The sequence below is a fragment of the Diceros bicornis genome, chromosome 41, assembly GCF_020826845.1.
Source record: "Diceros bicornis minor isolate mBicDic1 chromosome 41, mDicBic1.mat.cur, whole genome shotgun sequence".
Lineage (NCBI taxonomy): Eukaryota > Metazoa > Chordata > Mammalia > Perissodactyla > Rhinocerotidae > Diceros > Diceros bicornis.
This window is the reverse complement of record NC_080780.1, coordinates 692689-709210: the sequence shown is the minus strand read 5'-3', so window position 1 is coordinate 709210 and position 16522 is coordinate 692689. Positions and strand designations below refer to the sequence as shown.

At 43.6% G+C, this 16522-nt stretch overlaps 1 protein-coding gene across 1 annotated transcript in view; it reads right to left on the bottom strand.

Annotated features, from left to right (window-relative positions):
• Positions 1 to 305: 305 nt before the first annotated feature.
• Positions 306 to 16522, bottom strand: part of HECW1 (HECT, C2 and WW domain containing E3 ubiquitin protein ligase 1) — a 223173-nt gene continuing 206956 nt past the window's right edge. Inside the window, exons 22-27 of the mRNA XM_058534679.1 lie at positions 15676 to 15774; positions 15009 to 15138; positions 10402 to 10548; positions 8840 to 8954; positions 7115 to 7313; positions 306 to 417 (exon numbers count right to left, since the gene is read on the bottom strand). Coding sequence (XP_058390662.1) covers positions 306 to 417; positions 7115 to 7313; positions 8840 to 8954; positions 10402 to 10548; positions 15009 to 15138; positions 15676 to 15774 — 802 coding nt within the window. The remainder of the gene's footprint in view (positions 418 to 7114; positions 7314 to 8839; positions 8955 to 10401; positions 10549 to 15008; positions 15139 to 15675; positions 15775 to 16522) is intronic.

The following is a 16522-nucleotide window of genomic DNA, read 5'->3' as shown; positions in this document are numbered from 1 at the left end:
GTCAAGAGTAGCATAACTTGCATTCATATTTCATTGTTAGTAATGGAGGTATGTGGAGATATACACAGACCTTGAGACAGCTGTTTTTAATATTGCATACAGGCTAGCAGTTCATTGAAAATAGAGGAGATAAGCCTGAAGGTTAGATCTTAGAAGAAGGCAGTTCTTCATGCACAGCTTTTGTCAATCCTGATTTGGTTTGAAAATAAAAATCATGGAATACCAAAATCAAAGGAGAGTTGATTCAGGGGAAGGGAAAGGGTGACGTCACCGGCCAGGAAAAGGTCAGGCAAATTTCCATTTCCTCATTCAAGTCCAAAAGTGCTGGTTTCTTCTACAGCTGTTAACAGCTTTTCATACAACATGGAGTACGAAGGATAAGGTGGAAGATCCAATCGATTGAAGCACGTGTGTGCCCTGAACGGGGGAGAAAAGATTGGTGAAGGTGTTTATTTCAGTGATATAACTGGTTTGCATATATCTGTGTTCAGTTTGAAGCTGTGAATCGAAAGTGAGGTGAACACGATTTAGGACCACCGTAAAACACTGCAAACTAAGAACCATAGCCTTCTAGACAGGAAGAGGCCAGTTGAGGGAGTAGAATAACTAGAAATAGGTGCTTTGCATTTGTAAGCAAACCACACCACACTAGAACTGCACTAGCAAATCAGTAACAAACTCTACGGTATCAGCTTTATTTTGCAATTGAAATATGAATTCAGATGTGGTCGGTGAAAGAGGCAGAAATATCACTAGTATTAGACGATCATATTCCCAAATCTCCTTGCCCCGCTCTGATTTCTGGGCCTCTGTAAACCATGTGCATCAACTTTGAGGTGCCAATGGATTCCCTGGAATTCCGAGACCCAATGCTTCATCAAATCAGGGTGCCCTGGAGACAGTCTGACTCCTCCACCGTTCCCAGTGGGACAGGCCTAGCCAAAGTGCTGCATTTCTAAGAACAGCTGAGCTTGTGGGACAGTACTTCCTCGGGGCCTGGAGCATCTCCGTGCCACCGGCCCTGGGTTCTGCTTTATCTGTCACGTGCTTCATCCTGCAGGCCCACACATGCCAGTGTCTGGCCTAGACAAGGAATGGCTTCCTCTGCCCTGTGCTAATCCATGGGCCAGGACCAGACCCTATGTCATCCACGCGGGGATCAGTAGAGAGTCTCAGAGCCCAGGACACACAGATTCCTCCTGTGGAATCTCAAATCGCCTGACCAGCTGCTCCCCATCAGAGGTTCTTTGTTTTTACAGCATCCTTGGCTGATGCTGAGTCCTGTATGGAAGTAGGGTGAAAGGTAGATGGGTACAGCTGAAGGTTAATCTAACGCCTTTTCCTCCCTGAAGGGGTAGTGTGTTGAAATGGTGTTCTGAGAAGCCAACCAGCACAGAAAAGGGCACTGGAAGATAATATAAGATAAATAAAAAAATAAAATTAAATAAAATTAAAAAATAAAATAACTAAAATAAACATTAAACTAAAAAATAAAATAAAATATCACAAAACAAACATACATACAAACAAAACGAAACAAAACTCTAACCAAAAAACCATTCTCTCTTCATTTGAATATATTTGGGATATTAAACTCTTCTTTTAATTACAAGATCCCAGGGAAGTTGTGTACTGTTTTTACCTTTGTTTTCAGAGTCCCAGATCAGGCTGACACAGTGCTCAGGGTGTGGGGGAGATCAGCTGGGGGATGGGAAGGTGGGAAGGTAGGTTTTCCTGCACTGGGAGAGTCTGGGGAGAATGCAGTAATTTTTGTCTCCCAGCATCCACCCTCTGTCTCCTGGTAACAGCTCCCCCACTGGCCTTAGGGAACGACCACCCACCCCGCTAAATGCCCTCTCCCCCTCAAGCTCCAAGCGTGGGAACAGGACAGTACAGTATCTGCCCGTAGGCCTTAAGAACTTAACTGGGAAGAAACATAAAAAGAGGCAGAGGTCAGCAGTGGTCTCAGATTTTGTATCTAGATTCAAACAGGCCTATGTTGACTTCAAAAGAAAAGAGTTGAAATACTTTACCTAAATGTATTTGTTTGAGTAAGAGCAGAAGACAACTCAGTAAACTGAGTAGGAAGACAATTGTAATGGTCCTTCTCTCTGTTTACAAAGATTGAAACGAGGACGTACCCTGGGCCATGGCTAATCAAGCTAAGTGGGCAGAAAGATCCCAAGTGTGCTTTCGGACCTGGCCAAATCAGCCAGGAGTGAGGTCTGAGCGGACGTCATCTTCTTGGTTTTCTTCCCCTGGTCATTTTAACTGGCACTCATGAATGGAAATATTACAGGAAAAAAAAATCCCTTATTTACAAAATAGTTGGAGCCAAATTAATTCTGTACAAGATAATTTCTGGGAATAAACCAAAAGCATTAGCAAATGGCACCTTTTCAAGACCGGGAGTCTGAACACCCAGAGCTTGCTTCAAGAATTGCTTTTATTGCATTTACCTACAGCCTTGGCTAACTCTCTTAAATTCTAGTTTGTAATCTAGAAGGAATGAACACAATCAAATCACCAGTCGAGTCAGCATTCCTAAGTGGTTGCTGCCCTCCAGGTGTGGTTCTGACAGCAGAGAGAGCCTGCTTACCTCACTCCCCATGCCCTGGACCCACTGCTCCTAGGTGGGGTGGGGTAGGGGAGAAAGCACGGAATCAGGGGTTGGAAGACTTCTATTCTGGTCACAGTCTAGCCACTTAGCAGCTTTCTAACCTTGGGAAAGTCAATCTTTCTAAGCCTCAGTGTTGTTACTTGTAAAGTGGGGTAATAGTACATGCTCTGCGCACCTCAGAGGGTTGTTATGAGGATCAACGATACAATGCACATAAATGCCTTGCGTAAACTGTGAATCATTATTTAAACATAAGATTCTCTTAATGCAACCACAATTGCAATCATGATTTTAGGAACTGTGTCACACTTGTGGGGACTTAAGACTCAGCCTTTTTCACACGAACTACTGGCAAATGAATCAACTTCATCTCATATTCGTGCAATTGATCCTCATGGATCTTTGCAATCATGCCAGGACAAATTTCACTCTGTTGGTGTTAATCTAGGGTTCCAGCATTTGGAGATAGTTTTGGACTTAGATTGTGCCAATCACTGTATTATTTGCCCTTCTAAATAGTGTCATCTACACAGTTGATCTCCCTGTCTCCTCAACTTTTTCCAATTATTGATTAAAATGTTAACCAAGACAGCGACAAAGACAAAGACCCATCCAACAGAGGCTACTTTAAGGTTGGCTAAAAGCAAACGACAAAAAGAGAAACCATCACCACTACCAGCTGCTGGTTGTGAGGCTCGTTATGTAAGTTGTGTCTCCCCTTCGAGTCATCTTCTTCCACTGCCCACCTACAGCCTCACTCTCCAGTCGGGTCCTTGCTTTCATCACTGCTGAATCTACTCTTTTTCAAGTTTGTCAATAACTTCTTGATCCCCAAATCCAGAGCCCATTCTCCCTCCTCAAGCTCTTTAAAAGCATTTGACAGCACCTTCTTCTTGAACATCTCTCTCCCCTTGGCTTCTCTACAGCTTCTCAGTGGCTGTCAGTTTCTCTTCCTGACTCCCAATGGCTCCCTCATGCCTCCTTTGTAGCCATATAGCCTACAGAGCAGGGTTTCTTACCTCAGCACTACTGACATTTTGAACTTGATAATTCTTCATGGGGAGGGCCTGTCCTCTGCACTGTAGGTCCTTAGCAGCATCCTTGGCCTCTGCCAGATAGATGCCAGTAGGACCCCTCCCCGACAACGAAAAATGTCTCCAGACATCACCAAATGTCCCCAGGGACGGAGAGGGGCACAAAATTGTCTCTCCCCCGCCTCCCCGAGAACCATCCCTATAGAATAAGCCAACTATTAACTTAACCAGGCCTCCCCCTCCACCCTGGGCTTGGGCTCAGTTTACGTCTACAGTGAGGCAAGTTCATGTTGGAATTCTGTTTGCAACTTTTTGGCCAGTTAATCCACCCATGACTCATAACCGTGTTATCCCTGGTCCCTACGCCAAATGTAAACCCCTAAGGCTTTCTCCTCCCCTTCATTCCATCTCCACACTGCCTTGTGCTGTGTCTACTCTGACAGCTTCTGTGCTTCTCTTTCCTTCCCAGTCTTTCCTTTACCCCCTTTCCAACCCTTGTTCCACGGTAAGGAAACTCTCCACCTCCTTAAACTCTGTTCAGACGTGGCCTCCATGTCCTAGCGTCCCTTCTCCGTCCTCATGAGTGGAGACAGCCATTGTTCAGTCTGCCACAGTCTGACGTGGAGACTTCTCACTCTCCACTGCCAATTTTAGATCATTACTTTTCAATCTTTGATCAAAAATTTCTGTTCCTTTGAATCTCAAGCCATTTAGATAATTTTTTCCAAAACTACTGGTTTTGTCTGACATTACATTTTAATGAAATAGGATAGAGTAGAAAATACAGTATATTACCTGTACGTAAGAAGGTTAAAGTGTTGTTTTGAGGAAGTTGTATTTCAGATACACACACAAGAGTACATATGCATGTACTGGGTTGTGATGTAAAGGGTATTTCTTTCTGTGGGCTATGATTAAAAAAGCTGGAAAATCAGTGATCTAGATATACCTTCTGTACCTTCTGACCTTTTGGCTAACTACATTTATTAAAATCTCTGGCACTTTGCTTAAATCCTTTCCATTTCAGGTGTTTCCCCAGACTGTGTAGTATATGAGTCCACACAGATGACCTGTTCAGTGCCCTAGTGTGCCAGCTCCTTGACCTCAACCGCAGCGACCGTCCCACTCCTCTATACTTCGGCCACGGTGGTGTATGCAGTTTCCTCACCAGGCGCTCTAAAATTAGATCCTAGAAACCTCTACTCTCAAAGTCCTGTTTCCTAACCCTCACACAGTTTTTAGAAGGCAAGGACTTGGACTGATGTAAAGGTTTTATTTAGTCTGGGCTCTGACCCAAGTTTTGTTGTTACACTATTTGGCACTCTTATCTGGGAAGGCAGTTGCCTTTCTGTAGAGGGAAGATATGAGAAGGAAGCAGCCCCAGACTGCCTCTCCTCTGAGCGTGCGCCGTGGGCACTGGGGCGCACAGTCTCTGGGAGGCCCCGGGTCACCCGTGGCTGCCTGGCACTCCTGCCAGCCTCTGAGCCCTTCCCTGCCCCAACTCACCGCAGATGCTGCTCCGCCAGCCTCAGGGCTTCCTGCCACCTGCCATGTGGCCTGGCCAGGTCTTCCTGAGCTACTGTTCTCTCTCCATACATAGGTGACGCTCTTTAGGTTCTTAGATCTTCAGAACACGTCCAAGGGAGACAGTCAGGGGTTACTACTCAGAGGGTCATTTTCACTGTCCTCTCCCAGGCATCTCAGCAAGCGCTTCTTGGGGCCCTACTGGCCCAGGGTGAAGTCCCCGCTTCCTCAAGGAATCCTCTCTGGGGTTTGCAGGGAAACGGCCTTTTTAGGGGTGACTTGGCCCAGATGTGAAGGGCCTAATCATAAGCCCAGTGTCCACCTTATAAGCTCTCTGGGTTAAGAGTACTAACGTATATTTCAAAGCTTCCCAAAGCAAATATGTAATTAGACTGAATCTGTGACCCCCAAATGACAAAAGCAGTGACTTCCTTTTCCTAAAGAATAAAACAGACTCCTCAGCGGGGTCTTTTCTTCATGGCCCACCAAACTATCTTTCTCAACCGCATCCCCTACGCATGTTGCTTCAGACATCTCGTCCTCCGCGCTGGCTTGGCGCTCCATCCTGAACACATGCTGGCCATTTCCCACCCCAGGCTTTGCTCATGCTGCCGCTTCAGCCTAGAAGTCCCCTCCCCCGATTCCGTGCCCCTCAGTGCTCCCTGAAATGCCAGCTTCTTTGTGGCGTCAGCTCAGTCAGGATCGGGCCTCCGTCCCACATCCTCGCAGCACCTCGCTCTTTCCTTCCCTTTTAGAGTCCCTCTGACTCCACTTTGTGTTGTAACTCATTACTATCGGGCTGTGCTCCTCCCTAGACTGACAGCTTCTGTGTTGTGTCTCAGCCCCTCCTCAAGGTACACAGTGGGGGGAAAGCTATCCTCATATGGTGACTCAAATTCATTTCTCTAAAATACAAACAGAATTTTTCCAAATAACCTTGTCCTCCAAGTCTATCATTAAATGAGACAAATGGAAATCTTGCCTTTTTAGCCCAATTTTCTTGCCAGACTTAATTCAGTAGGTTCAGCCATTAGTAGAACTGTGCAAATGAGCACTGAGGGTCTGCTGAACTAAGCCGGTGAAGCCAGGGCCGAAAATGGCACCCAGGCTGTAGGCTGTTATTAACCAGCTGGGTGTGCACTGTGTCCTGGGCCTCCTAACGCTCACCAACATCACGTGCATTGTCTTCAGGATGTTAGGAGGTCTGGGAAAGCTAGGTGAAAATCATAATTCAGTAAATCCTTCCACAAGAGGGATTCAGCAATGGTATTGAATTTGGATTCAATACCAAACTTTCAATACCAATTGAATCCACTCAGTGGCACAGAAAGGACTCAGGAAGTGTTGGGATTAAAACTCATGGCCTAAGTCAGTCATTCCGTTAAATTGCCTGGATCCCTAGTGCCTCCTTTTCTGCATTTATCTCACAATAATTTCCTCGATAGCTTACTACACAGAAGTCACCGCAGAGACATGAGATACATGTGGTCTCGTCCTCACACGCTTGAAAACATAGTAAGAAAAATGCGACATGTACCTGAATAGCTATCCTATGGACTAACGAGTGGTAACCTGTAGAGGTACAGAGACAGTGCTGGAAAGGTTACAGCCTCTTCCTACCTCTAGCCCCCACCAGGTGAGACATTCCTCTTTAAATTAAATTGGGCTACATACAGATTGGAAAGTGTTCCACAACTGACACATGGACCACGATACTATAGCCCAAATACCATCAATCATCAAAAATCACCGAGAATATGGTCTAAATTGACCTCCCAGAGACTTTTCACCTGCACCTTTCACTCATAACTCACATAACAATACTTTGGGTGGCAGAAAAGAATTCCACTCCCGAGGATGATCACCCAAGCTCATATAACAAAGAACAGTTGGCCCTCTTCAGTGGGTTCCCTGAGGGTTGGCAAGAGCTCCGTACCTGGGAAGAGACGTAATTTTCCCCCATTTCTCTATGCAGAAACGTCGAAGCCCATTGCTTCCTCGAAGGGCTGCAAAGCCTTCGTAGGGCACACTTGATGTTCCTGTGACGAACTGAAGTAGTCTTAGTCTCTGCTCGTTATTGAAGCGCTCCACTGCAGCCCAGAACCAGCGGATCACCAGATGCCCGTCGTGATAACCTGAACACAGTGAAAGGAGGGAGAAGGAGAGTGTGTGGAGAGAAGAGGAAGGAGCGGAGGAGGAGAGAAGAAATACTCATCAGGTGTGATAAGAACTGAACAGCTGCTTTTCATCTGCTGATTTCTCTAATGGTGGCCTTTAGAGAGGTCTGAAACGTGAGGCTAGGTTATGCTTTACAACAAAAGCAGATTTAGAAAATAGACATCTGATAAGAAGATTTTATGTTCTGAGGGATGTTCTCAGAAGCTTACCGTGGGGACGCGGGAGGCCGAGGCGGCAGGCCCCTAGCTCGCTCTGTATTGTATTGACTGGGGTTTCTCTGTAATATTTTACATGAAGAAAGGGTGTTGAGGCTGAAAAAAACTTGCAAAGACCTCTCTATAGGTAATAAGGAGCTTGTTTTGTGGGTAGGGAGTGGCTTGATGAAACAACATTTCTGGAACACTAGTTTGGCAGTGTGAAGGTGAGCTAGGTTTGGAAAGACAACACTGTGTTGTGGCAAACTGGGACTGAGGTGAAGAGGGCTCCAGTCCTACAGGAAGCAGGATGCATTTCCCTGCCAGTACGCAACCCAGCTCAGGAGCGGGCCACAGATGGCGGTGTCCTCTGTAACATCTCTACATGGAGTTAGGCCAGAGACTACCAATGGGGATTACTGTCACCTGAAGGAAAGTTCAGGTTGAAAGGCAGAGGAAGGCATGTACAAGGACCTGCTTTGCACATGTATTGAAGTAAGGCCAAATTTTTTGTAATCTTCAAAAAATGATGATATATGGAATATCATTCAGCCATAAAAAGGAATGAAGTACTGAAACATAGTACAACACAGACAAACCTTGAAACAGTATGCTAAGTGAAAGCAGCCAGACACAAAAGAACACATATTATGTGACTCTATTTATGTGAAATATCCAGACTATGTTCATCCATAGAGATAGAATGCAGATTGATGGTTGCCAGGGCTCGGGGGAGAGAGTAAAGGGGAACAATTGCTTAACGAATCCAGGGTTTCCTTTTGGGATGATGAAAATGTTTTGGAACTAGCTAGAGGTGGTGGCTACACAACATTGTGAATGTACTAACTGCCACTGCGTTGTTTGCTTTACATTGGTTAATTTTTTTGTGTGTGTGTGTGAGGAAGATCAGCCCTGAGCTAATATCCATGCTAATCCTCCTCTTTTTGCTGAGGAAGACCGGCTTTGAGCTAACATCTATTGCCAATCCTCCTTTTTTTTTTACCCCCAAAGCCCCAGTAGATAGTTGTATGTCATAGTTGCATGTCCTTCTAGTTGCTGTATGTGGGACGCGGCCTCAGCATGGCCGGAGAAGCAGTGCGTCAGTGCGTTACCGGGATCCAAACCCGGGCCGCCAGTAGCGGAGAGCGTGCACTTAACTGCTAAGCCACGGGGCCGGCCCTACATTGGTTAATTTTATGTTATGTCAATTTTATCTCAATAAAAGATTTTTATAAACTTGATGAATAGTATCTGTGATGGTTACATCCTCGCAAGCCCTGGGAGCTCACCTCCCCGGTACTCGGTGTGATTCCGCCAGTCATTTAGGTCGATTTCTGCCGTACCAGCGATCACCAGCTCCAGCTCCCTGGCATCGAACACAGAGACGAGCCTCGAGTCTACGACCTGAAATACAGATTAGGCTTCAGTATACAGGGTCAACCATGTTGAAAAGTTATACTGATTATTATTACTTCTGTGGCTTAAGCTGGGAAACTGACCATCATTTACAACTTCTTTTTTCAATGTGCAATTGTATTTAAGCCCAAAATTGTGACTTAAACATTTTTAAATTCAACCTATTCATGAGCTGGGGACTAAATAAAGGTCATGTGCTTTTCACTACCTCTGATATGCCCTCTCAGAACGATGTTATAAGCAAACCAGACTCAACCTTCTCTAGTCACATTGAAGTCTCCAGTAACATTGATTTTAAAGGCAAAAAGTCCAAATCACTTTGAAGTGACTCAATAGCTATTAGTATTACCATTTTCTTAAAAGTTATCCTCTCTTCCACATAAAATTATGCCTTATTTCCTAGGGATGGGCATTGTATATTAAAATGACAGTGTTTTCCTTCCCTCCTCCCCTGAGTTCCTTTCTTCCTCCTTCAAAGACCTGCAGGAACTGCTTGGTTAGGTTTCTGAGCTCTGGCTTTTCCATCTCATCGCCCAGTGTATCAGGCACAACTGAACACCTGCAGCGGGACCTCCTTTAATCAAATCAGTGGCGGGCCAGCCACGCTGCTCTCCATTATGGCGGAGAAAGAAAACCTTCCAAAACCCAAGCCCTGAGAAAACACTGACAGCCTCTTGTTTCTAGACTGGGAACGTTTAAGGAAGTCAATTTTTTTTTTTTTTTTTTTTTTTGTGAGGAGGACCAGCCCTGAGCTAACATCCAATGCCAATCCTCCTCTTTTTTGCTGAGGAAGACTGGCCCTGGGCTAACATCCATGCCCATCTTCCTCCACTTTATATGGGACGCCGCCACAGCATGGCTTAACAAGCGGTGCGTCGGTGCGCACCCGGGATCCGAACCGGCGAACCCCGGGCCCCCACAGCGGAACGTGCGCACTTAACCGCTTGTGCCACCGGGCTGCCCCCTAAGGAAGTCAATTTTTTGTGCACAGGAAGGCTAGCAGCTGTCACTGCCCTCTCGATTTACCACCTCAGCATGGATTATGTGGCACAAAGTGACATTATAACAAAATAAAAATCTAGCAAGAGTGGACAATACCCTCTAATGCCTTTACCTCACTTATTTTTATTTCATTGAGTGAAAGGACATGCCACCCGCCATCTTGACAGGAGATACTGGATGTTTTCACACCTGGCACACCAGGGCCACACCAACCCCAGTTTTGTGAGAGCTCTTTCACCTAACACAAGACTTGGGTTCCGAGAGAACTCTGACCCCTCATCCATCTACCTCAAGCAGGTCCTGTCTGCACTCTGGTGAGGAGAGCTGAGCCCTTGGCCTGCCTTGGTTCCTCCTCTCCCTTTCCCTCACAAGCTGTGTCTGGTGACGAAGGCCCTGGGCTGCAGCCAGCCTTCCTCAGCCCGGTTGGCCTCACCTCATAGAAACCCCGCACCAGGGCCTCTGTCTGCTGCACCACGCCGCGTTCCACCCGCCACTTCACCATCCTCTCAATGTACTCCTTCTTGTTCTTCTCCGTCACCTGGGTGTTGGCTCCTCCAGATTTGAGCTCCCTTTCCGTTACCTTGCGGGAAAACAGAAAGATTGTGATGCTGGTCAACTCAGCTTATCTCGCAGTGAGACATGCTGAATTTAGGAGGATGAACTATGTGCATTAAGTCCTCTTCACACAGGTTCAACCTTATTACCTCCCTAGATCTTCATGTTTCCTACAAGTTATTAGAAAGGTTCTGGTTGTTCTAAGCAGATACTTAAGCACCTTAGAAGAGCTGAGGTTTTTTCTTCTATAAAGAGGAAACACGTTTCCTTAACTCAAGAGGCATAATGGAAATAAAAGAAAAATGCCCCTGGTTGTCCCTAAATGGAGCTCAATGTCCCTACATGATAGTCATATACTTGATTCCCTCAAATCTCGATTAGAGCAAATTTGTAACAGTCACCAGCTTCCCCACCCACAGCAGATCACCAGCAGCAAAACAGTGGAGGGTAGGAAGATGGTTTTCACAGCCAGGTATAATAGTGGCTCAAGAGTGACAGCTTGACCTTGAGAAAGGAAACAGAATGACACTGCCACTTAGTGTGGTGATGTCTGTGTGTTAGGACAAGCTGGAGTCATCAAGAAAAGTTAGGATCTGTATATCTTTTGAAAGGCAAGAAGGTGGATAACGTATTAGACATTTTTATCAAAAAGTGTGGGTGTTTGAAGAAGGTAAGCGTCAGTCATTTAAATTCGCTTAAGGGGTTCACCTCACCGCTTAATACTATAAGACAAATGAGGCGTAACTGTACTTAGTAATTGGTTAAAAAAATACATATATATATATATATTTGGCACTCATGGGCACAGGTACCTAAACAAAACAGTCCATGATAGTCTGATGGTTACTTTCTCTTCTATCACTTAGGTGACTAGTGCTAATTATAAAATATTGGCCAATTACAACACACTAGTTGCCACCCAATATCCATATTCCTCGGAACCTCTGTTTTTTAGTTTCCCAGTTAAAAACTTTATTTCCCAAACTCCCTTGCAGCTAGGTGTGTCATGTGACTAAATTCTGGCCAATAAGGGGTAAGCAGGAGTGTTGTACGGCACTTTCAGGGGCCTCCCCAGAGGGAGGGGTTCTTGCTCCTTGGGCGCCATGTACATCTGGGCCATGAGTGCAGGGGCCCATCATAGGGATTGCAGCCTTGGGCTGCCTGGCTTCGCACTTTGATGTGAGAGAAAAATAAACCGTTCATTTCAGCAGGGTCACTTGGGGTTTCTTCACTAGTAGCTGAGACTGATCCTAATACCCCAGGAAAGGCCTATGGTGTCTTTCACCAGTGTCTGTCTGTCTGCTCTTCACCAGCTCATAACTTGCCACAAGAAGGGCTGCAACTCAATTTTCTAAAACCGAAGTCATCGTTCTTGGTGACCTTATTTGAGAGAAACAGGATCTGTTTAAGCTTTAAACACATCATACATGATTCTAGATCTACAACATGTCCTTATTTTTATCACTGGGAACATTTTAAACTTTTCTCTGGGTTGTTCAGTTCCTATACTATACACATGTGAAGGATTGCTCTTTTGTATTTTCAACATCATTTCTTCCTCTAATTTTATGTATTTAGTTATTTGTAGTTTACTTCATTCTTCTGAGTAGATAATATGTGTCCATGGAATTAAATTCAAGGCATATAAAAGGCCATAAAATGAAAAGCAAGTTTCTCTCTCTCCTCATCTCCCAGCCGTACAATCTCCCCACCTGGAGAAAATTACCCTTATTTCCCTTCCAGTGAGAGTCTACGTACATACTAGGGAATATGTATATATCATCTCTTTTTGCCCATAAACAGTAGCACATTATACACACTGTTCATCACCATACTTTTTTCATTTAAAAATATGTCTTGGCAATTGTTTCATACCAATTTAGACCTGTCTCATCCTTTCTTTGTTGTTTTTGTTATAATACCCAATTTATTGTTTATGATTTATATGTAAATTGATAGGCTGGGTGTCTTACACTTTTTAATAGCCACGCATCCCACTAGCCCATTCCATGATTCCATTGTGTAAATGTATCATAATTTATTTAACCAATCCTCTACTGCTGGACATTTAGATTGTTTCAGATCTTTTGCAATTATGAACACTGCTGCAATGAAGATCCTAATACATTAGCATTTCAATTAGATGTGAAAATATCTGTAGGACAAATTCCTAGATGTGGATGCTGAATCAAAGGCAGGCGCATTTAGAATGAGGATAGATACACAAAGGTGCCTTTCATAGAGAGTGAACCAAACTTCCGCTTACTGCCACCTACACCCCCATACAGACTGCGTGTTTCTCCATCTCCAAAATAGAAAACTTCTAAACTTTCTGATTCTTGACATTCTCATAAGGAAAAATGGTATTTCACTATGCTTTAATTTACATTTTTAAAAATTGTGAATGAGGTTGAGCATTTCCTTTTCTGGGAACTATCTATTTATATTCTTTGCTAATTTTCTATTGTGTTGTTGACAATTTCTTATTGATTTGTGGGATCTCTTCCTATATTGAAAGAAATAGCCTTTTATCTGTGTTATGCATTACAATGTATTAAATAGTACGCCATTTTTACTTTGTTTATGGTGTATTTTTTTTTCTTTGGTGAGGACAATTGGCCCTGAGCTAACATCTGTTGCCAATCTTCCTCTGTTTCGTATGTGGGTTGCTGCCACAGCCTGGCTGACGAGTGGTGTAGGTCTGTGCCTGGGATCTAAACCCGCAAATCCAGGCTGCTGAAGCAAAGCGCACTGAACTTAACTACTAGGCCACGGGGCTGGCCCCTCTTTATGATGTATTTTTGCCATGCAGAATTTAAAAAATAATTTTAGTTGAACTATGTCAATCTTTTCTTTTATGACTCTGAAAGTTTATGTCACATCTACAGCAGCATTTCTTACTGAAAGATTAAAAATAAAAATTCTCTCATTTTCTTTTTGTATTTTTACACTCAGCTGTCTGATTCAGGTGGAATTTATTCAAGTATAATGAGTTAGGCTAGACATCTAACTTAAAATTTTTTAAGATGGCTACCCAGTTGTCTTAACACAATTTGCTAGATAATTGTGTCTATTTTATAAATTTACCCTCTACCATAGAGCAAATGTAAAGGATGGGCTAAAAGTAGTTCTACACGGAGAATAGTGTATTTTACACATTCATCTAGTACATGGCAGGACAGTTAAGGGAATCATATATTCCTGAACATATTTAAATGCACTCTCTATAGTAGTATTTCTTACGTATTTTTCTAAGAAGAAATAATTTTTTCTCAAATATGGAAGAGAGAATTCTTCAGAGGTGTGTTTACACAAAGGAAACACAACAGAATATTGACATTTTCCAGGACCTGTCCAAGATTCTTGATTAAGATGTGGGTGCTGGGTGGTCCACAAGGCTCAGTGGGTAACTCTCGCCCACAGACTCAGCACACTGTCTGCATTCATGCAAGGCACTTACAAAGTATCCCAACTCAATTCTCACAACAACCCACTACCAACTACCACATGTCAGGCTGATAAAACTGTAACCCAGAAGATCCAGTGTTATATAAATGCTGGTAGAAAACAAATGGGAAGCTTTATCTTATTAAGTAGTATTGAGAGAGATGTATTTTAGAGGAGTAAGTATCTAGATTCTAGTGATAAAAAGAAGTATTTTTGTAGCTGCACAGACAATAGAAATACCTTACATATGTATTGCACACTTTATAAAAATGCTTTCTGATCCATTATCACACTTAATTTTCAAAAAACTCTATAAAGTAGATCCATGTCATAGTAAGAAAAAGAAGGAAGATGACATAGACAGGTTTATTAAAGAAAGTAGTCCTCAAGGAATTATATTTTTAATGAATGAGATTCCTTGTTTTCTAGTTTAAAAACAAAATCCCGTTACTATATGATCCAGCAATCTCATTTTTAGGTATATATCCAAAAGAATTGATTGCAAGCAGGAACTCGAACATATATTTGTACACCTATGCTCACAGAAGCATTATTCACAATAGCCAAACAGTGGAAGCAACCCAAGTGTCTATCAGCAGATAAATGGTTAGACAAAATATGGTATATACATACAGTGGAATATTATTCAACTCTAAAAAAGAAGGAAATCCTGTCACATGCTACAACATAGATGAACCTTGAGGACATTATGTCAAGTGAAATAAGCCAGTCATAAAAAGACAAATACTGTTTGATTCCACTTATATGAGGCATCTAAAGCAGCTAAATTCATAGAAAGAGAAAGCAGAATGGTGGTTGCAAGGGGCTGGGGAGAGGGAGAAATGGGGAGTTATTTAATGGGTAGAGTTCCAGTTTTGCAAGATGAAAAAGGTCTGGAGATTGGTTGGCAACAATGTGAATATACTTTACAATACTGAACTGCACACTTAAAAATGGGTAGGATGGTAAATTTTATGTTATGTGACTTTTCCACAATAAAAAAAAAAATCTCTTTTCCAAGTCCCACATTTCACAAACCTGCCCAAAAACCTCTTCGTTAACGGTGAACGTGAGGTCCAGGATGTCTGTGATGATGTTGTCCTTCATCCACTGCAAGCTTTGGTGGAACTCCTCATCCAGATATTCCAGGTCGCTCAAGTCGCAGGGCCTGGGTGCATTCAAAGGGAGAATGGTAAACAGAGGGCTGCCCGGACCTCATTCCAAAACGTGATTATGCCTCTCCTGGCTAACACAACACAGACCTACTCTAACAATTTGATACTTTTGAACATATTGATGAATCTTTTTAGTTCATTCAATAATTTTTTTGAAACAATTATTGACTCGTGGACTGTCCAAGACAATTGGAGAAAAGCATCATTTTAAAACTAAGTTATAGACAGATCAATTCTACTTAATAGTTAAATACAATGTTTGTAATGTTACTATGATTATTTATACCAACTGATATATCCACATCTATTACATGATAACAGTCTTTTCCTAGGCTTACACAAACTCTCCAAATCCCTTTTTATTGCACTAAAAGGTTTATGTGATATGTAAGCACTAGGAAAAATAAACCACCATTAACCTAACAGGAATGGTTATGGCAAAATAGGGACAAAGGGACGAAGGTGCCCGGGAGCCAGCGCCTGTCATCCTGCAGGCAGGGCCGGGCGGACTGTGGCTGCAGTGCACTTACAGTCTCAGGAGCGCTTTGTAGAAGGGCCTCGTGAAGAAAGCGTCCAGAAGGTACTGATGGATCAGAGCCAGGCCTAGGATACGACCACTAAACCTGAACCTGGAGCAGACGAAGCAGAGAAATTTAAGGGCAGGTGAGAATTTACATTGTTAAATATTTTAATTTGTACTTTTATTTGATGTGTTTCTCTATAGTACCCATCTTATGCTGCTTAAGGAATTTGCCAATTGATGGCACATGGGAGGCGCCCCTTCTTCTTCTTCTTTGCTATAAACAACGCCCATGTGCTTGGTGTGTGCTAAAGGAACCCTCCTTTCCCCCAAGTACCAGACTAGAGTCATTTTACTGGAATCGTCCTCAGACCCGAGAGTATGAGGACCCAAGAGAAGAGAATCCTGCAACCCTAGACAAACAGCTCACCTGAACCCAAGGACACAGAAGTTTTCTGGACCGTGCATCCTTACCCATTCCGGCATTCCAGAGATACCACCTGACGGTCTAATGTGTGCCTGATACTGTGCTGGGAGGCGGAGGATGTGAGTCCGACTCACACTTGCAGTTGTGCTCACAGTCAGTGGGAAGAGTTACATGGACTCACGCTGTGGTGAGCGGCAAGCTGAGCCTACACTGCTATTTATTTTGCCAGCCACATACAAACAGAGCCCAAAGTCTGCTGGGAAGAACAGGTCACGGAGACCTGGCCACCTCCAGATGGGGGGCCTTGGCTGATTTAAATCCTTGTTGAGGCAAATAGCTTCCCGGAATTTTTGCTGGTAACCTGCTTAGCTGAATGCCGAGGCCTCCCGGAGCTTGATCCCACCGTTGCCCTGCTTCTAAACCAGCTTCT